Here is a 24,631-nt window from a genome sequence, read left to right as displayed (position 1 = left end):
CTAGACTCTATTATTGATGAGAGCCAATCTGGGTTCATGCATAATAGACATATCTCAAATAATGTGAGATTGGTTTTAGATTTATTAGACTACTCTGAGCTAGTTCATGAAGACAGTTTTATTTTTTTCTTAGACTTTTACAAAGCCTTTGATTCTTTAGAACACGATTTTATATTGGAAACCTTAAAGTTCTTTTTGGTCAGTTCTTCTGCAGATCGGTCCAAACTTTGTACATTAATGGAAACGGTTCTATTAAATTAAGCAATGGTACATCCCCAAGGTTTGATTTAAAGCGTGGAGTACGGCAAGGGTGTCCTCTTTCTGTTTACCTGTTCCTTCTCGCTGCCCAACTTCTTAATTTACACATTAAAAACAGTCCTATTAAAGGTATTAGTGTGGCAAATAATAATATTTTAATCAGTCAGTTGGCGGACTGATACAGCCCTGTTTTTGGCAGATGCTTCACAGGTTTCAGTTGCGATTAATCTTATTCGCTCTTTTTCCAAAGCTTCTGGTCTCACCCTCAATCTTAGCAAATGTGAACTGTTACCAGTGAATAACTGCTCTGCTTCCGTAGTGTGTAATATCCCTGTAAGAGATTCAGTCACATATCTTGGTGTTCATATCACCAAAGATAGAAAAGCCAGAGGTAAGTTAAACTTTTCTCCCTCATTGAAAAAACGCAAAAGGTTTTCAACCGATGGTTACAAAGAGATCTTTTTTGAAAGGCAGAGTTCTAATCACCAAGGCGGAAGGTATTTCTCGTTTAACCTATGCTGCTCAGTCTTTACATGTAGATAACTCCTTTTGTAAATCTGTCGATAAGATGCTATTTAATTTTCTATGGAAAAATAAAACTCACTATATTCAGTAAGTCTGTAGTTCTGAATTCTTACAACAAAGGGGGCTTAAATTTCGTAGACTTTAGCTCGCTCAACAACACATTCAAGATAAATTGGATCAAGCAATATCTCAAACACCCTACTTCCATCTGGAATTTTATTTCTCATTATGTCTTTTCACAGTTAGGTGGCCTAAAATTTATTCTGCTCTGTAACTATAAAATACAAAAAATCCCAGTTAAACTCTCCAATTTCCACCAACAGGCTCTTTTGGCATGGGCTTTGCTTTACAAGCATAACTTCTCTCCACAGAGGTGTTATATATGGAACAATTTTAATATTGTTTATAAGAACAAGTCACTTTTTTATGATAATTGGTTCAACAATGGTATTTTATTAGTCAGCCAACTCTTTAATAAGAATGGACTACTATTCAGTTATTCAGAATTTCTTGCCAAATATAAGATTCCAGTAAGCCCAAGAGAATTCTCTATAGTTTTTGATGCTGTGCCCTCAGGTCTTCGTATGTTATTCAGGTCTTGTGATATCTCTCCGCCATTGTCAATGTCACCTCCTGATCCAACTCAGCTTCCGTTAGGTAAAGTCTGTTTCTCTACCAATAAAGCATCGAACTCCAAAATTAGATCCTTGTTTCAGACGGACCTAGTCTCTATTTCTCCTGCATCCTTCTATTGGAATAAGTTTGACCTTAACATAGACTGGGAAAAAGTCTGGTCCCTACCTCAGAAGTTCCTTTTAACTAACAAAATTAAAGAAGTCTCATTCAAGTTACTACACAGGTTTTACCCCACTAATGTTTGCTTAAACAAGTTTAGGAATGACATTGATGTAAAATGCTCCTTTTGTGGCTTGCATCCTGAAACTATTTCACATTTATTTTGGTCTTGTGAATTCACATTTAAGCTCTGGAAAGACATTAATTCATTTTTAGTTGACAATATTCTTCCTGAGTTCTCCCTGTACTACAAAAATTTAATTTTTGGTTGTTTTAGTGACCGTGGGAAGGACAATGGTGCACTCTTTCTAGTAAACCTAATTTTGTTTGTTGCCAAATTCCATATCCATAAATGTAAATTCGGTAATAAAAAAACACTTTTTTCAGTGCTAAAATCTGAAATGGAACAGTATATTTCTACTATCTCTTCCATGCAAAACAAAAAAGCTGTTAAGACTGTGGTTTATTGTACTATATTCAATGTGTTTATTTGATTAATACTCTTGGGTTTTAGTGTGGTTTTTTTTTTTTTTAATTTTAATGTTTTGTGTGTATTTTTTTAAAACTTTTGCTATTTTGATTGTATTGTTGATTACTTCAATAAAAAAACTCTCGCTGTGATTTGTAGTTATGCAATACGTCGTGCTTTGTTGTAATACTTACTAACAATATGTAAATAATATTTGACCTATAATTATATAATTTAATATTATATGAGACCTTAGATCGCCTAATAATCGTCTTCGATCAGTCTGTAAAGATGAGCTCTCAGGAGAGACACGGAGCGGCATCATCTTCCTCCTCCTCTTGTCCTTCAAGGCAGCTTGAAGTAAGTTCGTGTTACTGAAGTAACCAATAACATCGATAAAAGATTTATTCATGTAACGTTACAGTGTGCAACAGTTCTGGCTTTATTTTACAAATTTATTGTTTAACCACTTCAGCTCTGCAGGATATTTTGAATTTTTTAGAGAATTAGGCATATCTGAATTTAAAAGAGCGTCCTGCCCACATACATTGGAGTAAATGGATAGAAATTGTCTAATTTTACAGAAAACACTCTACATTTCAACACAGTGGTGGAATATTGCATATATTTTATTGTATTTATTCACAATGTTTTGATAAACACATATAAAATATCATATTTTTATATATTTTTTAATAATTTTTTTATTGTCATTCACAAGTTTGCAATGCACTGATGTCATGTCATGATGTTATGTAGTTTGATTGTTTGCTCTTTTGCACAGTTATTATATTCAAGGACGTGTCAATGTAGACGGTGCAGATATCAAATCTAATGTTTCATTACTGAATAATCAAGCTAAACTTTGACAGCATATGCTGTAAAATGTCGTCTTGCACTTGTTCTTCAGGTAAAAAGAACAAACAAAAAATATAGCTGCAAGCAGCGATGGCGGGCCCAAGCCGGTAGCACCGCCACCCCCGTGCCTTTAGGGTCGCTGTGCACGATGGGCAATAACATAACCTCGCTTTGACTGTCGAGAAGAAGATGTGTGCTGTAGAGCTTGCATCAGTGTGGGCTCTGCAAAAGTGCGCATGGAGGGCACATATCAACCACAAAGTATGCGTGAGCACCCTTCTGATACCTAAAATGAAAAATGAGACACCCTACAGTCTCATGGAGTTAATGGACACATGAAATAAGTACACAAGACTGAAAATTCATATGAAGTGTGCCATTTGGGACAGGGCCTATGACCGTGAAGCACAATAGTCACATCTATGAGATAATTAAAATGTAGAATAATTTTTAATGTCATAGGATGTCATAGGTCAATATCTTTTGCAGCACTTAAATGTGTTAATCCAGAAGGCCAGTATTTATCTGGAGGTCTTTGTACAGGTTTATTAATGTAATTATAATTTACGCTTATGTGTTCCTATGATATGCAATGGAAGTACATTTTTATGTTTAACATGGGTGTATTCACAATACATAGCATAACGATATAATATTTTAAGATTATTTATCATTATGTTAAGTACATCATTAAAGTTAAGATAGTAAATGTATTTATATATTTTGTAGTAGCTAATATAACAAGCAAGTACACTGCGGGAATTATGAATTATACCAATGGAGTCGTATGGATTGCTTTTATGCTGCCTTTATGTGCTTTCTGGAGCTTCAAAGATTAATTTGCAATGTGTTCCACATTCAAACTAAAATATCTGACTGTCTGTTGGTCGGAGCTAATGACTGTAAATTAGAAAGTTGTTCGGCTTGACGAGAACAATATACACGCGAGTTTTGTAACTGTAGATAGAACTAACTAAGTTATAACACACTTCATGTGTCCTTTTTAGTCATAAATCAATTTCCTCGCCACGGCCAAACCGTTTGAGATATCAAAAATCCGTCCGAATGTAGCATCCTCAATGTCTTGACTTCATGCCGACCGAGTTTGGTGGCGATTGGATTCATTCTCTAGGAGGAATATATATAATTCCAGAGCACGTGTTTCCAAACAACCCATAATAGCCGACTTCCTGTTGGGCTGGCGTAAAACTTAGAGCACGAAAGTTGTTCGGCCCGATGAGATCTACAAGTGTACCGAAGTTTCATATCATTACATGCAAGCATGTTTGATATACGGACAAGTGTTCGAATCCCATTCCAGGGGCGCTGTCGAGCCCCCTGCCACGCCCGGTACCATCTTCAGCCCGGCCCTGATGGCCGCGGGTTCTGACCTGTGTGCAAAGTTTCAAGAGTTTTCGAGCATGTTAAGGGCCCCAAAACCTTGAAAAACAAAAATAAAGGCATTTTCACTCCTCAGCAAAATCAGCCCCTCCCCACAGACACAGAGAGTCGTAGGGTCAGTGAGAGGGTGAGAGAAAATTCTCCAAAACATCCACATTCAAACCAAAATATCTGACTTTCTGTTGGTCTGAGCTAATGACTGTAAATTAGAAAGTTGTCCGGCTCGATGAGAACAATATAATTACTGAGTTTTGTGACTGTGGGTCAAAGTATAAAACCAACCCCTCACTTTTGTCAAAAGGTGGCGCTACTGAGCCCCTGCACCACGCCCGTTTCTGAAACTTTGCACATGTCTACTGGCTAATAAATGTGATGTGTCTGTCGAGTTTCATGCAATTTCAAGAATGCTAAGAGTCTCAAAAGCATCAAAAAGAATATTCGAAGTTTGAAGCATTGCCGCGGCAACAGTATCCAAGATATCAATAATCCTTTCACATGTCTACATCTGCCGTGTATTTACATTACACACCAAAGGTTTTAAGTAAATCGGGTAAAAATAAGAGGGTGATTTCAAAGCATTTTGAAAGTGACACACTTCCTTCTGCCAGTTGGTGGCGCTATAACTTTGACTCACAATAGTCACATCCATGCGATCGGCCTCTTACAGCGAACACACTGCTGAAGTTTCATCGAGATCAATTAATGTATGCAGAAGTTATAACACACTTCCTGTTTCTCTTTTCGCGCCATCATTTCGTTTCCTCGCCACGGCCAAACCGTTTGAGATATCAAAAATCCACCGGCAATTTTTCATCCTCAATGTCTTGACTTCATGCTGACTGAGTTTCGTGGCGATTGGTGGAATTCTCTAGGAGGAGTATTTCAAATTCCATTGCATGCGTTTTCCAAACAACCCTAAATAGACGATTTCCAGTTGGCCTGAGGTAAAAAGTAAAAGTATGAAGGATATATGAAACGATGAGATCTATATGTGTACCGTAGTTTCATATTATTACATGCAAGCGTGTTTGATTTATGGACCAAGTTTTCGGACCTCGCTCCAGGGGTGCCGTCGAGCCCCCTGCCACGCCCGGTACTAGCTTCAGCCGTCTAATGGCCGGTTCTGACCGCCATTATCAAAGTTTCCAGAGTTTTCGAGCACGCTAAGAGCCCCAAAAGTGCCCGAATAGTCGTGAAGAAAAATAAAATTCTAACGAAAACAATAGGGCCTTGCCTTTTCAAGGCTTGGGCCCTAAAACAGCCCCTTAAGGATAGTTAAGACAATCCTTTTTCTCTTCCTCTCCAGTTAATGTGCACAAAGTCAGCCATCATCATTATAAGGACTAGCAAACCAGTTTTACCCTAATTCAGCTGTATAATTTATATACATCATTCAGTGCCTACCTGGAAAAGTGACATTTGTCTTTGGTCCTGACAAGTAACGTTAGCATTAAAAGAAAGGAAGATTAGGCAAACATATTATTTATATTTTATATTTATATCTATACATGGTATCTTGAAATATAAAAAAGTTTTTTAAACAATAAATTTGCAAAATAAAGCCAGAACTGTTGCACACTGTAACGTTACATGAATAAAACATTTATCGATGTTATTGGTTACTTCAGTAACACGAACTTACTTCAAGCTGCCTTGAAGGACAAGAGGAGGAGGATGATGATGCCGCTCCGTGTCTCTCCTGAGAGCTCATCTTTACAGTCTGATCGAAGACCAGGCACGTGCACACATAGACATCAAAAGGGGCTTGAGCACCTGCCCTTTTTATTCCTGGAGAGAAAGTGCCCTTTTTTCTGGGGTGCCTTTTTTTTTTTTTTTTGAAAAATAATATATATTCCTGTTTGCGCACAGCTTCCCTGTCAAACAAATATATTTATTGAGTAGTGTATCTAAATATCAGGTCAGGAGTTCTGAAGCGCTCCCTCTCTCTCTGCGCGACAAGTCAAAAGAGAGCGCGCTGCATGTGAATGTCCTGACTGTGACTTACAGAAAGACGCGCGCCAGTATCATGCGCATGCACAGACCGCGCGCCAGAATACAGTTCCCTTTTGCGCTTGAAGGAACAATAACACACAATTATGCCAAAATGTCGTTTGTCAAGTATCTTCATAACATAAGAGCAGTCTTATGATGGACATAAAGAGTTGTGAGAGAATGAGGCGCGTGTGAGATCCGCGTCTCAGCAACGGCTGCTCTTAAAGGGCCAGCATCCAATAAAGCTTTCTGTCAGTAAAGTTAATCAAAGAACAAAGGGAACAGAGAAAATTACTCACTGCTCTTGACTAAAGACCTTGCGTAGCTTTAATAAGGATTAGTCTATATATAATTTATGCAGCGCAGACTGTCTGATAACTTTATTCAATTCTGTATATGTCCTACCTGTTAGACAGGAAGGGCACAGGTAAATATGACATTTATTATGGGTTTATGTGAGGATTGTTTGAAGTTCACTTAAATTAAAAGCTGTTTTATTTTTTGAAGCCTAATAAATGTTTTTTAAAAATTGAATACTAAGGAGACCATGGTTTCTGTGTGAACTGATTATTTTGTAGACATCTTTTGAAAATGAAACAATTGCGTGAGTTTGAGGAAGATAAAATTAATTAACTTTTTAAATACATTTTTTAAAAAGGAAGTCAGAGTTGTGTTAATATATATACTTTTTTGTTTAAAAAAAGTAAAAAAATACGTAATTATGAGAAGTGCCCTTTTTTTCACTTGAGCCCCTGCCCCTCAAAATGTCTGTGCACGTCCCTGTCGAAGACGATTATTAGACGATCGAAGGTCTCATATAATATTAAATTATATAATTATAGGTCAAATATTATTTACATATTGTTAGTAAGTAATACAACAAAGCACGACGTATTGCATAACTACAAATCACCGCGAGAGCTTTCCAATATGCGCGCCACTGAGTGACGTCTGTACATCCGGGTCAGAGAGCACCTGTCCATCAAAAGCTCACTATCCAATCAGAGTAGATCACTGTTAAGCCCACCCCCACGAGAGGTTTGTCTCAAAACAGCAAACGAAAAACTGCGAAGCGTAAGCGAAATCTGTGGCAATGTATTCAGAATCCACGATTTGCGAAAACGAATCTTTGAAAAACATTAACAAAAAATGAAGCATATTTGAAGAGCCTGTTAAATTCGTTCATTTTTTTTTCATTTTAATTGTGTTTTTCTTCTTTTGTTATGGAATATTTTTGATAGTTTCTGAAAAAGTTACGTTCAGTTTTATAAAGTTACGTTCAGTTTTATAACGTTACATTCATTATTATTGACACAATCGTAATTTCATACATTTCCATGTTTCTTTTGGGGAAATTGTGTTCAATATTTATCAGCATCATATTGAAACTCACATATGTCCCTTGAACCAGTTATTTGTCTGAAAGTTTGCTTTATGTTTGTTTATGTCAACAGGGTTCAAACGAGATTGTACGGGTGGTCTCTACGGGCAGAAGCTACCATGTGGGTTGCTTTGATGGGAAAAGCAACATTTGATCACTGTATATTCGACTCTGACTGAAAGAGCTCTATTTGAGAACTTTACAAAAGTTATTGTGCCGCTTGAAATAAGAGTAAATAGAATCAAAGCCCACAGAGAACTTGTAGAAATCTACATTCTGGAATTTTATTTAAATTTCAAACATAGTGTGATGTAAGAGGAAGGATATTTACTTATCCATATTCATATTTATTTATATAGTAATAGCATCTGAATCCAATCTTTTAATTTGTATTTTAATATATTGTATAAAATGAACTTTACAACAGCCCTATTTTACGTAAATGATGTTAAAATCCTCTTAAAGAAATGGGAGCAATCTTTCTTCCAAAGAAACAACAGGACACTAAATAAGGTGTGTTTTTGTCTTTATCTTGTGTTGTGTTGTGTTTTGATTATGTTGTATTTTGTTCTGCTTTGTTTCGGATATTTTGGGTAGCGGACAACAACTTTTTAACATCAAGATACTTTGTTTGGTTAAAATGTAATTAAGGGGAAAAAGTGTAAGTTTTAAACTGACTGTGTTTTGGATCAACTGGGGATCATGTTAACTGGGGATGTGAATAATTGCACTTGCATTTTCGGCAGATTTGTTCAATGTGAATTGTCAAGGAGCCAAGAAAAGGCGTTTTACACATCATAAATAATGTTGGTATCATTATTAAACCGATTAATTTCATCGATGTCTGTTCTAATGAATTTGACACAGTTTTAGAGTGTTAAGCTAAAAGCTGCACTTCAGTGTTACACTACAAGCTACATGCCAAAAGTAGCTTGCTACATTCAAGCTACTTCATATTTTTCTTCAACCGCAGATGCACGGAGCATACTGTTATAGACAAAGCACCTAAAAGACATAATCACATGATGTTTATTAAAGCCATGGTACAGTATATTACAGTATGGTGCAATACAAGTATACAGTATGGTGCAATAAGTACCGGTTTGTGCACGTAAAAAAACATGTAAATGAATATTTATGCTACTTATACAACATATCAGCATTTTATCAGCATTTTTGGAAAGAAATAAACAAGCTTGGCCCAAAGAGAAATAAATTAATTCCATTTCAAATAGTCACGGAAAGTGGGGGGTCAGTATTCGAGATAGATAAAATATTGGATAGATGGGAGAAAGATTATAGAGATTTGTACACTTGTTCTACCTCTAACCAGTTCAATGATACATTTCTAGCTGAGATATGTAAATTGAAAAATTTAATTGAAGTTGGATCTGTTATGTTGGTAACACCCTATCTTAGTAGTGTGTTAGACAATGATATTTCCTTAGAAGAAGTTCAGAAGGTAATTGATAGAACCAAACCTTATAAAGCTGTTGGTGTGGATGAACTTTCTAATGAGGTTCTTAAATGCCCCAAGCTGTTAAATACTCTCCACATGTTATTCCAATATTGTTTTAAGAGTGGGACTGTTCCCTCGGTGTGGTATAGTTCGATCATTAAGCCTATTCCAAAGACCACACAGGCTGACCCAAGAGTACCTTTGAATTATAGAGGAATAAGTTTGCTAAGTACAGCATGTAAAGTGTTTTCTGGTATTCTTAACAACCGACTAAGTGAATATATTGAAACTAATGGAATTTTGGTGGATGAACAGAATGGGTTTAGAAAACACAGAGCATGTATTGATCATATTTATGTTTTATCATCTGTCATTAGAGCAAGGTTGCAGGAAAATAAAAGTACTTTTGTTTGTTTTGTTGACTTTAAAAAAGCTTTTGATTGGGTAAATAGAGATTTGTTGAAATATAAGTTACTTTCTATTGGTATTACAGGTCACCTGTATAATTCCATCAGAGCTCTGTACAAGGCTCCAGTGGCCTGTGTACAGATTAATGGCATGAGGACAGGATGGTTTCCTACTCCATTTGGGGTTAAGCAGGGAGATGTTCTTTCACCCACTCTTTTTGCGCTTTTTGTGAATGATCTGGCTCAAGAGATAAAGTTAGCAAATTTGGGTATAGACATTGATGGTTTTAACCTCAGCATTTTATTATATGCAGATGATATTGTTGTTTGCGCTGATGAAGAAACTAAACTACAAAGAATGTTGGGTATTATGAAGGATTGGTGTAATAAGTGGAGACTTTCTATAAATGGGGATAAAACACAAGTTGTCCATTTTAGGAAACCATCTGTGTTACGCAGTGAATTTGAGTTCCTTTTTGGACAAACACAGCTTATGTATTCCAGAACTTATAAATATCTTGGTTTTCTTTTTCATGAAAATATGACATTCTCAGAAGGGAGAAGGGTTTTGTCTGAGTCTGCAGGGAGGGCCCTGGGAGCCGTTATTAATAGGATGAAGCTTTGCCCAGAAATAGGTTATGCATCATTTACCCAGCTGTTTGACAGTATGGTGGGATCTATTTTGTTTTATGCAGCTGGGGTCTGGGGCTTCGAAGATGCTCCTGAATGTACTAGATTGCAGAGCAGGGCCATTAGGTGTTTCCTTGGAGTGCACAGGTTCACTACTACAGTTGCGCTTAGAGGGAGATATGGGCTGGGAGCCTTGTATGGTGAAACAAAAGGTGGAGTTAATAAGATTATGGAATCGTTTTATAAGATTACCTGAAGATAGACTTACTCGGAAAGTTTTTGATTGGGATAAAGCTCACAATTATCCTTGGTCAATGGAGGTCCTTGGAATACTCTCATCAGTAAAAGTACAGTATATATTTAAAAATACTTTACAATGTGATATATCTCAGGTCAGGCAGTTTTTGTTTAATTCTTACAAAGAGCAATGGCAATGGCAGGTGTTAAATAAGCCCAAATTGAGAAGTTATGTTCACTTTAAAAATGAATACTCCACAGAGCCTTATGTCAAATGCTGGTTAACTAGATTACAGAGGTCGTTGTGTGCCCAGCTTAGAGCTGGGGTGTTGCCCTTGCAGATTGAGGTGGGGCACTATAAAGGTGTCCCAGAAGAGGATAGATTATGTGTTTTGTGTGATTTAATGGTTGTTGAGGATGAATGGCATTTTTAGTTTTTTTGTCCTTTTATATCATGAGTTAAGAATGGGTTTGTTTGAGAGAATTCAACATAATAAGCCTGATTTGTTTTGGATGATGGAGGGGATATGTTGAATTGGCTCTTTGAAAATGAAATTTATAGGTTAGCTAGATATGTGGAAAAGGCTTGGAAACTTAGGCAAAGGAATTTATATCCTGACCTAAATTGACGGTGTCTTGTTTTGTTTTGTTTGTTTATATTGTGAAAATGATGGTGATGTATTTTTTATGATGGTCGTCTTCCTATGTGCTTTGTATGATGGTCATTTCTGTGTAATATGTTTGTTTTATGTCATTAGTGTCTTTTATGCCTAAGGGCAGGGCATGTAAGTGCAAGACACTTTAATAATAAATAAAATATAAAATATAAATAAATATACAAACCTGTGTGTTCAACATTTCAAGTCACAATTTTAACATTTTCTTTTTTGACATTTACTACATCCACAAACCCATTCCCATTTAAACTTAATTTAATTGGCACATTTCTTTATAAAAACTCTACGTACAAATAGTTTACTATTCATCTTATTCATCTATATAATACAGAAATAAAGCAGCTAGACACAGAATCAGAGGCAAAACTTCTTGTGTGTGTGAGTGTGAGAAAGAGAGAGAGACCAAATATTGGCAATAACAATGTGATTTCTGATGGTATCAGATGGTAATACCATGGTACTTTGATATACAATTACCATATTTATGTACTATTCAGTGAGTATTGACGCTGACTATCACCCCTGGAGTCACGAGTTCGAATCCAGGGTGTGCTGAGTGACTCCAGCCAGGTCTCCTAAGCAACCAAATTGGCCCGGTTGATAGGGAGGGTAGAGTCACATGGGGAAACCTCCTCGTGGTTCTCGCTCTCAATGGGGCGTGTGGTGAGTTGTGTGTGGATCGCGGAGAGTAGCATGAGCCTCCACATACTGGGAGTGTATGTGGTGGCTCATGCTACGGTGTCATGCGCGACGAGTCACATGATAAGATGCGCGGATTGACGTGGAGTCAACTGAGACTTGTCCTCTGCCACCCAGATTGAGGGGAGTAACCGTGTCACCACGAGGACTTAAGTAGTGGGAATTTGGCAAATTGGGAGTAAAGGGGATAAATAAATAAAAAATACAATTTCGTCCAAAAATGCATCCAAAATACATGGTAATGTCACGGTACTTTTTGTGTTTTCATGTCGGCTAATACGTGTTTTGATTCTCTTTTGGTTGGAGAATGTCTTTACCTGCAGAAGCTGCAAACATGTCAAACTTTATAAAGACCTTCTTCGTCGCTGACAAGTGTAGGACGCACTTGCAGGTTTAGTTTTCATTGATTGTAGATACACAGCAACCAGTGCTATCGTTATAAAATATACCATGAGCTTATTGGCAAGTGAGAGCATGCACAAATGATTCAGCAGCACGCACAAATGATTCAGCAGCGCACACAAATGATTCAGCAGCACGCACAAATGATTCAGCAGCGCACACAAATGATTCAGCAGCACGCACAAATGATTCAGCAGCGCACACAAATGATTCAGCAGCGTTCACAAATGATTCAGCAGCACGAACAAATGATTCAGCAGCACGCACAAATGATTCAGCAGCACGCACAAATGATTCAGCAGCACGCACAAATGATTCAGCAGCGTTCACAAATGATTCAGCAGCACGCACAAATGATTCAGCAGCGCGCACAAATGATTCAGCAGCACGCACAAATGATTCAGCAGCACGCACAAATGATTCAGCAGCACGCACAAATGATTCAGCAGCACGCACAAATGATTCAGCAGCACGCACAAATGATTCAGCAGCACGCACACAAGCTTTCTGAGGCATTCAGATTGAATCAGACTGCTTTCCTATCACATGTGACCAATTCATTTTAAAGAACCGACTCGGATGAGCGATTAATTTGTGATCGAACAACTTTAGTTCTGATAGTAAACACTGGGTACAAGGCATGTATGTTGCTACCTAGTCAAAAATATAGCTGCTCTACTGAAAAGCTACTTGATTTAAAAATGAGCGAAGCTACCGCCTGTAAATGTAGTTAAGCTAATAGCGTCGCTATTTGTAGCGAATCTACTGCCCATCACTGTTGGTCAGAGCAGTAAATGTCATATATTCAGTACTTTATAATGAATAATGGCTTGATGAACTAATAGTTTCAGTAACGTTCAGCGACAAAGTGAATAACTAATTATGAGTGGGACACTGGTCCACTGTTCAGTCAAACTGGCAGTAAACATAGCGACCCGGGTTCAAATCAGTATCAATTAGGACAAATGACATTACAGGCTGTTTAAAACTGTCAAACAATTTTAAGATTTAAGATTTTGCCTAACAAACAAAATCATCATGTTTCTGAAGAACTTCCTCATGCTTTCTCAGAGTACCATTTGTTCTTACCCAATGGTCAATTTGGCCTTTATACTTGCTCTCCACCAATAATATTGCACTGTTCTGAAAGATCATCTTTTACATTTACATTTATGCATTTGGCAGACGCTTTTACCCAAAGTGACTTACAGTGGCATTATTACAGGGACAATCCCCCCGGAGCAACCTGGAGTTAAGTGCCTTGCTCAAGGACACAATGATGGTGGCTGTGGGGATCGAACCAGCAACCTTCTGATTATCAGTTATGTGCTTTAGCCACTACGCCACCACCACTTCATCTTTTGGCAGCATCATGGGTAGCAAAACATATGACACTGTCATGTACAGAACCTTTGAAAAGTAAAAGATGCTTTTATAACCAGGTACTCACAGGATTTATAGACCAACAGACCTTCTATGTGAACAGTATAGGATTATTGCTGACACATAGAAGCCTTTGATGCTTTAGTGTTGCAAATAAAAGACTTCCACATGTGATTTACTACTCTGACAAATGTAATTGTCATTTCCCGTTCAAACCAGAGAGTTAAAGTCAATACCTGGGTGATGGAGCCCTCTGCTGGTGAGAGGAGTGACTCATAACAATAAGTGTTATACGTATGTTGTTAATGTTTGTTGAATTATATAATGAAAAACGTCATTGTTTTAAATCATTATTAATGCACATAAATATATTTTCTTTGAAGGATGGCATTGATAAAGCTCCAGAGGAGATGAGATGTAAGTTATATATGCATTATAGAGGGTAATAAATTACCATTTGAAAACATCTGTGTGCAATGAAAGAGCTTTATGTTATTTATATGTATTACTTTGCTTATTTAGTGCTGTTTGCTAAGGCAAACATAAAAGCTGTTACTATTGCTCATTCTTAATGTAACGCTGATGAATGTGTGTGTCGGAGTGGCAGAGCTTGCAGAATAACTTCACGTGTGGCGAGCTGCTTGTGGTGGTGACCACTGTGACTTTCAGAATGGGGTTGGACAAATCAGACATGCACAGGATCATACACTACAACATGCCCAAGAGGTTTGAGAGATACGTGCAACACACTGCCACATGTTTCTGGATCCAGAGGTCTGTGTGTGCACATGTATCCTTCTATTCTGCACCACTCTGTCCTATTCCATGATATTGTATAATATAACATTGTGCTCATATACTGTTATACATGTTATATTATAGTCCATATCTTATGTGTGTTTTGGCTATTTCTTTTAAAGCCGCTCATAACCGGCAGTGTTTAAACTCTTGTTTTAGCTCAGTGGTTGATTGACAGGTGAGGAGAGGCACTTCGCTGCTGTCCAGGATGCATTCAGGACAGATAACGTTTATACATCTAATGCATTTTTTTTTTATCCAATCACAAAACTGTTACACCTGTATTTAGCTCTGACCACATGTGATCAGTTCACCCGAAAGGCATCTTAATACCACGTGGAAACGGGGTCAATATGACCGTGACCTTTGACATTTCATCAAAGAAAGGTTTGCTAAGAAAGCATCAACTTGAGCATGAACATGAAAGTAATAGAGGTATTTTTAATGATACCTGTACCTAAAAATAGGTTAAGCATGTGTTTAAAATGTTTGAAGACACACTTTGAAAGTTTAACCATAATGCATCAGCATCACATGTGTTTGTAACAAGTTAGAAACATTACAAGCGCTTTAACAAAAATACAAACTTCACATTTCTGCATTTAAACCATCATGGCCGCTGCTTGCTGGGTTTCAATAGTAAGTCAATTACTGCTTTAAACATTTTCCTACATTTTTTTTTTTTTTGGACCACATACAAAAAATCCATTTATATAAAGGTTGTAAATAACCTGTAATATTCCTCACATGTACTCTAAAATCAAACAATCATCTGACTTCTAAAGTGGCTTTTAAAATGTTGGAGGAAAAGTTTGTTTTTAAATGTAATTGTGAGTTGATTTGATTGAGGTGTAGATGTCAGCCCCTGTTGTTAGAGATGGACGTTTGTGAGGAGTCTGATCCACATCATTTATATATGAATGCTGGCTTATGTAGCATGATGTTTGTTTTTCCCTCAGATGAGGGACTGGGAGGGTCAGATCTGTGCTGGCATCAGGGGCTTCCTGTCGAAGCTGATGAGAAGTTCTCAGGACGAGCTGTGGCCAGAATATTTTACAGCATCGGTGGGACCTCTTATTTGATCATTTTCTCTCTGTCTGCTGCCCTCTGTCATGTTTTAGTTTGAGTCCATGTAGTCCAGCACAAACATACAGACGTATTATCTTCTAAGTGATCCTTCAATTCGGTTTCAAAAGCATCCCAGGATGCACCTCTTGAAATTACTTGAGAGAAAGTCTAGAGTGGAAACTTTCAAGATTAAATAGTTTTAACATTTCAGGTTCACTACTTAATTCCCACTCCTGTAATATTTATAGTTGTGCATACGAGTATGTGTGTCCCGCTTGTTTCACATAATAAGAAGATGAGAAATTTGATTTGACAGGTTTATTTAAATATCTTGCATCAAAATCTTGAAACAGAAAATGTTTATATTAGACTACAACCCCAACCATCTACATTCATTATGTACATAAAAAACAATACAAGCATGTTAACAGTGTTTGATCTCAATGTAAAAACATACATCACAAAAATACAGTGTAAAACTATTTTAAGACATATGCATCAAATATAAATAGATTTTTAATATTATGTAATATGTTAATATAATAATGCTGCTGGAAAAGTAAAACTAAATAATACAAATACTTTTGTGTCAGTGTGGTTTAAGAAATGTCCCTGAAGCTTGTGCACAGCATATTACTTCAGAAGTAAAAGTAATCAAGTACCAAGAATGGAAATCATCAGGGGAAGACTTTTTTCATTTGAAGCATTTTCCATTTGTTATTTTAGCAAAGAAAAACCTCCCTTTAACTATGCCGTTTCCCTTCTTGCCCGCCTCCATTAACGTGAGCAGCACAATCTTCTGCTTTACACGTGCTCTACTTCACATGTATACCAGCATAAAACTTCAGTTCATAATACAGCATAAACAATGACATCATAGAAAGTGCATAGGACAGTTTTAAAAGCGTAGGACAGACAGATTAAAGGAATATTCCGGTTCAATACAAGTTAAGCTCAGCTGACAGAATCTCTGGCATAATGCTTATTACCACTAAGATGAATTTTGACTCGTCCCTCCTTTTCTTTAAAAAAGCTAAATCTGGGTAACAGTGAGGCACTTACAATGGAGGTGAATGGGGCCAGTTTTTAAGGGTTTAAAAGGCAGAAATATTAATCTTGTAAACTTAACTTGAATTGAACCTGAAATATTATTTTAAAGTGCATAGAGCAGATTATTAATAGGCAACAAAAAAACTATCTTTTGTCTGTATCAGCAGTGCACAACTCATTTCACGTTGATCATGATTGAGATGGGCAGACGAATTCTTCAAGTCAACTCCTACGATGTGTTTCTTTGGGTGATGTTTCTTCAAAGGCCATTTACTGTACCTGAGGAAAAAAAGTTGTATCAAATATTGAAGAAACTCTCAATTGTGAGATTAAAGACTTCTGAAGCATTTAAAGTGCCATATGAATAACGGGGAATTATTAGCCGTCTACAGTAGTGGCTTCTGTTCTGCTCACATAAATATTACTGGCTCAATTCTACATACATGCAGGTGTGACCAAAATCCTTATAAAATCATCAAAAGCACAGTCAAGTCTACACACTGTCCCTGCATACAACGATAAATGGAAAATGACTGCTCGATGTCCCGCTTATTACACAAATACTTGCCAAATATATAAATAAATGGACATGAAATAAATTATTTCTTCATCTCACTTGTAGAGATAGCAGAGTGATACGAGAATTAGAAAAACAATAATGATCACAATACCCGGATGACCGGTAAAATATCACTTTGTGATTATTCAGAAATATCAGAACCCTGGATTGACCATTTAGAGACGAGTAAACTAGAAAGCCATGTAAAAATAAATAGTGATAATAATCATTTTAAATCATTGAACTTACCACTTCACCTTTGTCTTCTTATATAAACTACCACAAGACCGACAACTGCAACTACAACTGCAACTACAAATACAACTGCAACCGCTGCTACTATTGAATAACGTGATCTAGATTCTTCACTGCAGTTGTTGCATTTTCCATCTGCAGGACAAACAAATGCACACATTACAAATGCAATATGGCATACCAAATACAAAGCAAATGCCTTTTAGTTGCTTTAGATATGTATAGTAACATGCAACAACTAAAAATGAACTTTGTTTTGCAGTAATCTGACTGAGCTGCCATTAGTTTTGGAGGTCATCAATTGTGCACAGACTGAAAATATGGTCATATTTACCCCATTCTTTGGAAACTGGCTGTGTCCAACTGCTGTGAACGACATGACACTGATAACCATCTTTATAATGTCTGTTGATCTCCACACTGATTCTCAGCTGAAAGGTTTCATCATCGTTTGGTCTGATTTCAGATGAGTTTGAAAGTTCAGAATGACCACCGAGTAATGTCACGTTCATCTTCACATCTCGGGGGTAGAAACCGGTGGCCATGCAGGTCAGAATCAGCTTACTTTTGTCATTAGGAGCTTCAAACGCAAACATGTTAATATCCGGATAAACTGTGAATAAAAAAAAAAAACAATAAATCAAATTAACAAATGTTTTAAAAAGGCTAGAAGTAGCTTCTATTATTAAAAAAAGGCCTAAACTGTCAACACATTATAGAACTTATAAAGTTTTGTCTTCAAACTGAAGTTTAACCGATGTGTCATTTTAATGACAAATAAGAGTCTGTGATGAATAAACATCAACTCTTTTCCCAACTCCTCCAGTAGAGTTGAACAGACACCATTAAATAAATAGAATTACTTGCAGGAATGGTTCACCCCAAAATAAAAAGTTGTTAGGATTTACCCACATGTCTGTTGAAATCAGTATGATTTTCTTTCCTCTGTGAAACACAAAATGTCTTAAAGTAGAATGTCCAAGTTGCTCTTTTCCATATAATAAAAGTGAATGGTGACCACAGTTGTCAAGCATGAGTCATATGGACTACCATTATGGTGCTTTTAGGTTGCTTAGGGACAGCCCCTGGACACCATCCACTTTTATTATATGGAGGAGAGCAGCTTAGATCTCCTTTGGTGTTCTACATTATGACATCATAGAGCTTTAGAACGACAAGATACTGAATATGAATGAATTTGTATTTTTTGGGTGAACTATCCCTTTAGGATCAGATTCGACTGACACATACTCTTTATTGAAGAACTCAATGTGGATATCCAGTCCATGCAGATCTTGAGGTATGCTTTGAGGTCCTGATTCCGTTCTTTTTGACCATCCCACCTCATTTTAGTTGCTTTGGCTTGAGGACTTTTATCCGTCCATTGCATGGTGTCAAAATTAAAGGCAATGAAATCCTCTCCATCATACTGATACTCATCAAAGACCTTCAGTGTCTTCACTGTTCCATCAGGATGTCTCTCCACCTCACAGCCAAATCTCCTCTGTAGTACATGGAGCTCTACAATCACAGTGCAAGTACTGATTAGAAGTTACCACAGTTTAAAATGAAGTTAAAAAGCAACATTCCTGAAGACAATATAACTACACCCAACAGACTGACCAGGACATCTGGAGCTTGTGCAGTTTGACAGAATATTCATCAGATTTAGAAACCAGTGTTTAGACTCAGGTGGTCCTCTGGGAGCATCTCTCCAGAAATCTGGGAGTGCACTCTCTCTTTTCCACTCTTGTTCTTTATTACTGTAGCGAGAGATCCTTCTGTCATTAAGCAGACCCACAGCACTGAACACAGGACCAGGGAGAGATTCAGGCTGGTAAGCGGTGTACACATAGTGAAGATGCTGTCTCTCTGAAGAAAAATAAGAAATGCAAGACAAGACAAAAACTCTTTATATGCTACTGACAGGTCAAAGTACTCGCAATAACACCTACTCATCTACCGTATGTGCAAACGTAATTACTGATATCAAGAATTCGCATTTTAACTGGTAAAAAAAAAAAAAATATATATATATATATATATATATATATATAAAAATCCATATTTTTAATAGATGTTGACCGATAGTGGATTTTGCTGATGCCAATAACTAAGGTGGTGGAAATGTCCCATCACCGATTAATCGTCCGATAGTTTTATTTTATACATTTCTAGAAACATTTATAAAAATAGTAATTATAATGCTCAGTATGCATATATTTTCACCAGGTGAAGAGTTTTGACTTCACCTCCTCCTGACGTTCCTGAAAGGAAGTCTGCAGGTGCCTCCGCAACTACTTCACTCAGAGAAGCTGTCAATCACAGCTGTCAATCATGACGTCACACCCCATTTTTATAGCATCAATTAACTAATTAAAACCTCATCTATTAGAAACTGCTGCCCTGGTATTTTTTGAATGCAACATAATGAATAAATTCTGAGTAGATTTAAGCTCCTTTATTTTCAGTCCAACAGAAGTTGTCCAAAACTCTGATTACTCCATCCTGTCGAGGGCCTGGGTAGCTCAGCGTGTAAAGACACTGACTACCACACCTGGAGTCGCGAGTTCGAACCCAGGGTGTGATGAGTGACTCCAATTACTCCCAAGCAAACAATTGGCCTGGTTGACTAGGGAGGGTAGAGTCATGTTGGGGTAACCTCCTCCTGGTCGCTATAATGTGTTTCTTGCTCTCTATGGGGCACGTGGTGAGTTGTGCATTGATGTCGGATAATAGCGTGAGACCTCCACATGCACCATGTCTTCACAGTAACGTGCTCAATAAGATGCACAGAGTAACTACCACAAGGACTTAAGAGGGCACTGGGAATTCCAAATTGGAGAGAAAATGGGAGAAAATCAAAGTAATCTAAAAAAATCTCCAATGTGTTTTCCACCATTTCTTCTGGAATTGTAATTTCGTCCCTCAGTCTTATACACAACAATAACAATTCCAGATTCTTTAATGCTTTTTGAAAATATATTTAAAGATGTCATATAACTCTAATATCATGCTTTTCTAATGTGTATCCTTGTGTTTGTCCTTTTTGTTCTTGTGTTATTGCATTATACTTTATAAATTATTGTAAATTCCCTGATCATGTATGTACATGTTTTGTAATAATAAAATAAATAACTAATTAAAACCAAACTGATCAGACAAATTAACATTTGAACTTACATCACCGTGACTATTAAACTCAAATTCGTGATAGCGGAAAAATATCTTAATAATCAATTATTTTAGAAAAATAGTGACTAAAATTCACCAAAATTATATGAGCGAGTGGACATCTATGCATTTATGCACATAACTATTTCTTGTAGTCAAAAACGTATTTTTGTTGCAGTGTATAATGGGGCGAAGACTTCTCCCTCTCTCTCTCTCTCTCTCTCTCTCTCTCTCTCTCTCCATTCTGTTCACTTCAATCCATCTTTACCTCACAAAAACAAACCCTCTCTTATTAATAAAGCTGCGTATTAGCAATTTTCTTCACGATAAGAAATGCACAGTGACACATATTATGATTCAATAAGTCGTGAGACATCGCGTTATAATCCAGCTGCATTAAATGTGACAGCGTCCATGCAGCCGGTGCAGTCTCAAAATCTCCGCGTTGAACAGCGTTAAATGCTGGACAAAACTGCGCAAGCGCATAAACACAGACTTACAAAAGCTCGCACGCGCCGTGTTTTGTCCAACATTTACCACCACACCCTTCTCATATAGAAGAGGCGCTGACCACACATAAAAATGGCAGTTTCTGAGTTTATAGTTATTTACATGATCATTTTCTGTATTATTTGAACTTTAATAAAGCTATAACGCATTAAATATAACTGCCTTTAAAATGTAACATCAGGGTGTTTTCCTTTAAAGAGCTCCGGCTCCACTTATTCCTCAACGAGTGTGCTTTTTGAATACACACATATACATATTTTTACATATATATATATATATATATATATATATATATATATATATATATATATATATATATATATATATATATATATATATATAATTCCCTCATACTTTGGGATCTACATAAGCTGAAGCTGTTTGTAAAGTTTAGAGTGCATCTGTGAAGACACATGCAGGAAAATACACTATGAATATTGCGGACACTTTAATTCTCAAAACTCAGAAGAGCTGAACTATTCATTCACTGCGAGACTATCTACCACTGTTAATACATGCAATAAACAATTCAACATAAATAATTAATATTAAGTTGCTTACCGCAATGGACATAGAGTTGACATGCATAAAGAATACAAAATATAAACAAATAAACCAGTCGTTTAAGTCCCATATTGAGCAACATCAACTCAGAACAACGCAATTGGGTTTATTGATGTTTAATAACATCATCCACCACACACGGTTCTCCATCCGTACCGAAAACACCACTTGCAGTGAGCAGCCTCTCTTTAAATTAAACGGGAGCAAACAACACAGTCTCGTGATTATCCTTTATAACGCTGTTTGCACATGCGCAGAGAAAGGGGTTTCCTCCGAGTTAACCCTTTGATGCGCAAGCTATAGAAACCTCCTCTGCTACGGTGGCCGACAGAGCTCAACGTGTTGCAACCTAAAGAAGACGCATGCAAATAGAAAAAAACGCATGCAAATAAAAAAACACCCGCAAATTAAGGAAACATCTTCATCAGTTTCACAACACACGTGTGCTCCAAATACTCACAACACAACCAAATACAGAAACGCGCTGCAAAAGCTCACAACACAACCAAATACAGAAACGCGCTGCAAGTAATACAGACCACAACGGAAATGTTTCCGGGGGAACCAAATAAGTGACGAACCCGGCTGGGACATGCTTATTGCACGTGAGCATCCCTATGCCCTACTCCCTTCGAAGGGCAGACGGCAGAGCTCTTCAAGTTGGACTTTGGAGTGAGCATGGCACTAGTGTGCCATTTATGTAGCCGTTTGGAACGCACTTGATGAAGGGAGCAATGAAAGACAACTTCCAACGTAATTATTTTCAACTGGGATGTTCCCATGACAACGCAGCACGTTGTCCATCAGCAGAATAGCTGTTCTGAGGACAGAAATATAATGCTGTTAACATAACGGTTGCAAATAAATTTATTTTTACTTTACAAAAAAACTGTTAAAATATGCGTTTTATATATCCGTTATATATCTGTGTGTCAGTGTCTCAACTTTAAAACATTGGACCCGACATTACACCTTCTTATGAACCTTTTCTTTATGAAAATTTAAACATAACGAAACAATTTGTATAGTGTAACTCAGAGCCATGGAGAGAATGGCTCTGGTGTAACTGATGTAAAGATTAATATCTTTCCTTCATGTTCTTCTTTTTTATTTATTTTAGTTTTCAGCTCATTGTTCTTTTCTCATTTCTGATGACATTGAACATATTGTTAATACATTTTGTATATTGTATACAAGTTGTATGTCATAAAAAATTAATCTCTGTATGTTTTGCGGAAAAAAAAGTTAAAATAAATAAAATAAAATAAAGTAGAATTTTGAGCTGTAAGCAAAGAGTAGAAGAACTATAAAAAAGTATAATATTACAATATAATATTATAATATTATTTCTATATACAATATATTACAATATTATTTTAATATTATAGGCTTTCACTTCTTGTCAATATCAGTTCTTTGCTGTAAGCACGTCCCAGCCGGGTTCGTCACTTATTTGGTTCCCCCGGAAACATTTCCGTTGTGGTCTGTGTTACAGCGCGTTTCTGTATTTGGTTGTGTTGTGAGTATTTGGAGTACACGTGTGCTGTGAAACTGATGAAGATGTTTTCTTAATTTGCTGGTGTTTTTTTCTATTTGCATGCGTTTTTTTCTATTTGCATGCGTCTTCTTTAGGTTGCAGCACGTTGAGCTCTCTCGGCCACCGTACAAGAAAAGAGATTCGCTGTCAACAGCAATGGAGTGGCATCCGTGAATGTCATTTATAAACGTTACTAGGCGACCAGTAGTGGGAACACCCACTAGCGACTTCACCGCCAGCCACTGGCGACCTGCAGCGATAAAGTCGCTGGCAGTGTGTACGCAGCTTTACACTTCGGGTCTCCTCCTGACTGAAGTGGGCAGTTTTTAGTCAGAATAAACTGAAATGTCGACCAGACTTTGCCAATCAATGCAGACTGCCAAGTGCTTATTAGTGCTTACCTTCTGCTCTATTCTGTTCTATTCTCATCTGTTCTTTAAACTGTTCTATTTTATTTCAGTTCTATCTATTCTATTATGAATGTCTATTTATTCTATTCTGTTATATTCTGTGTTCTGTTCTATTCTATTTAGATTCTATTCTATTCTGATCGGTTCTATTTTATTTGATCAGTTCTATATGTTCTGTTCTATTTTTATATGTTCTATTTTTGTTCTTTTCTATTCTGATATATTCTATTTATATCTGTTTAATTCTACTATGATTTGATGTGTTTATTTTTCTGTCCTATTCTATTCTGATCTTTCCCATTTATTCTATTTGAAACTTCTATTTTATTTCTGTTCTCTTTTGATTCTATTCTGATATTTTCTGTTTTTTTCCTGTTCTATATTTTTATATTTATATTATCTTCTGATATATTCTATTATTTTCTATTCTATTTTTATTGGTTTCATTTTTCTATCTTTTGTATTCTGATCTGTTTTGTTTTTTCTGGTGTAAACTATGGGATGTTGTTCTTCAGGTCCGTATGGAGGCACAGGATGAAGTGGAGTCCATGTGGAGTTCTCGACTCTGTCCTTCTACTTCAGTTCTTATGGCGACCTGACGTGGATTAACTGTATGCAGTTTGTGTTCCTGTACAGCAGGGTGATGGCTCATGAGAGGACACAACTGTACCAACTGAAAACCTGTTTTACAGGTCAGACACACTGATATATATATATATATGATTGAAATGAGTTTTTTGTATATGCCAGAAAAAAAAGATCTATTTTGCATAAAATTTAAAATTGTAGTTTATTCTAGGTTTTTAATTTCCATAAAAGGGTTTCAGTTATAATGTTGCAATGTGTTGTAATTCTCTCTCTCTCTTACATACACACACACACACACACACACACACACACACACACACACACACACACACACACATATGTGTTTCCATGTTTTATGGGGACTTTCCATAGACATAATGGTTTTTATACTGTACAAACTTTATATTCTATCCCATAAACCTAACCCTACCCCTAAACCTAACCCTCACAGAAAACTTTCTGCATTTTTACATTTTCAAAAAACATAATTTAGTATGATTTATAAGCTGTTTTCCTCATGGGGACCAACAAAATGTCCCCACAAG

At 36.7% G+C, this 24,631-nt stretch overlaps 2 protein-coding genes across 10 annotated transcripts in view; one reads left to right on the top strand and one right to left on the bottom strand.

The window, feature by feature from the left end:
• The window catches only part of limd1b (LIM domains containing 1b), a 129,044-nt gene extending 114,846 nt beyond the window's left edge, over positions 1–14,198 (top strand). For 5 of the 9 annotated variants that reach the window (XM_052135391.1, XM_052135378.1, XM_052135380.1 and 2 more), the window contains exon 9: positions 14,181–14,198. In XM_052135391.1, the coding sequence (XP_051991351.1) occupies positions 14,181–14,182 (2 nt within the window). In that variant the 3' untranslated portion in view covers positions 14,183–14,198. Of the gene's footprint in view, positions 1–7,752; positions 8,102–13,956; positions 13,991–14,180 lie in introns of those variants that run through there. The other 4 variants (XM_052135392.1, XM_052135379.1, XM_052135374.1 and 1 more) reach the window with 3 other exon arrangements.
• Positions 14,199–17,301: 3,103 nt separating this feature from the next.
• On the bottom strand, positions 17,302–21,774 carry LOC127650806 (zinc-alpha-2-glycoprotein-like). Its single transcript, XM_052136443.1, has 5 exons — positions 21,549–21,774; positions 18,927–19,175; positions 18,555–18,824; positions 17,638–17,916; positions 17,302–17,438 (listed from the first exon to the last, which is right to left on the bottom strand). The coding sequence occupies exons 1-5, from the start codon at positions 21,631–21,633 to the stop codon at positions 17,302–17,304; spliced, it is 1,020 nt and encodes a 339-aa protein (XP_051992403.1). The 5' UTR covers positions 21,634–21,774.
• Positions 21,775–24,631: the final 2,857 nt, after the last annotated feature.

Source organism: Xyrauchen texanus, chromosome 10, assembly GCF_025860055.1.
Source record: "Xyrauchen texanus isolate HMW12.3.18 chromosome 10, RBS_HiC_50CHRs, whole genome shotgun sequence".
NCBI classification, from domain to species: domain Eukaryota; kingdom Metazoa; phylum Chordata; class Actinopteri; order Cypriniformes; family Catostomidae; genus Xyrauchen; species Xyrauchen texanus.
This window is presented reverse-complemented; position numbering and strand designations above follow the sequence as displayed.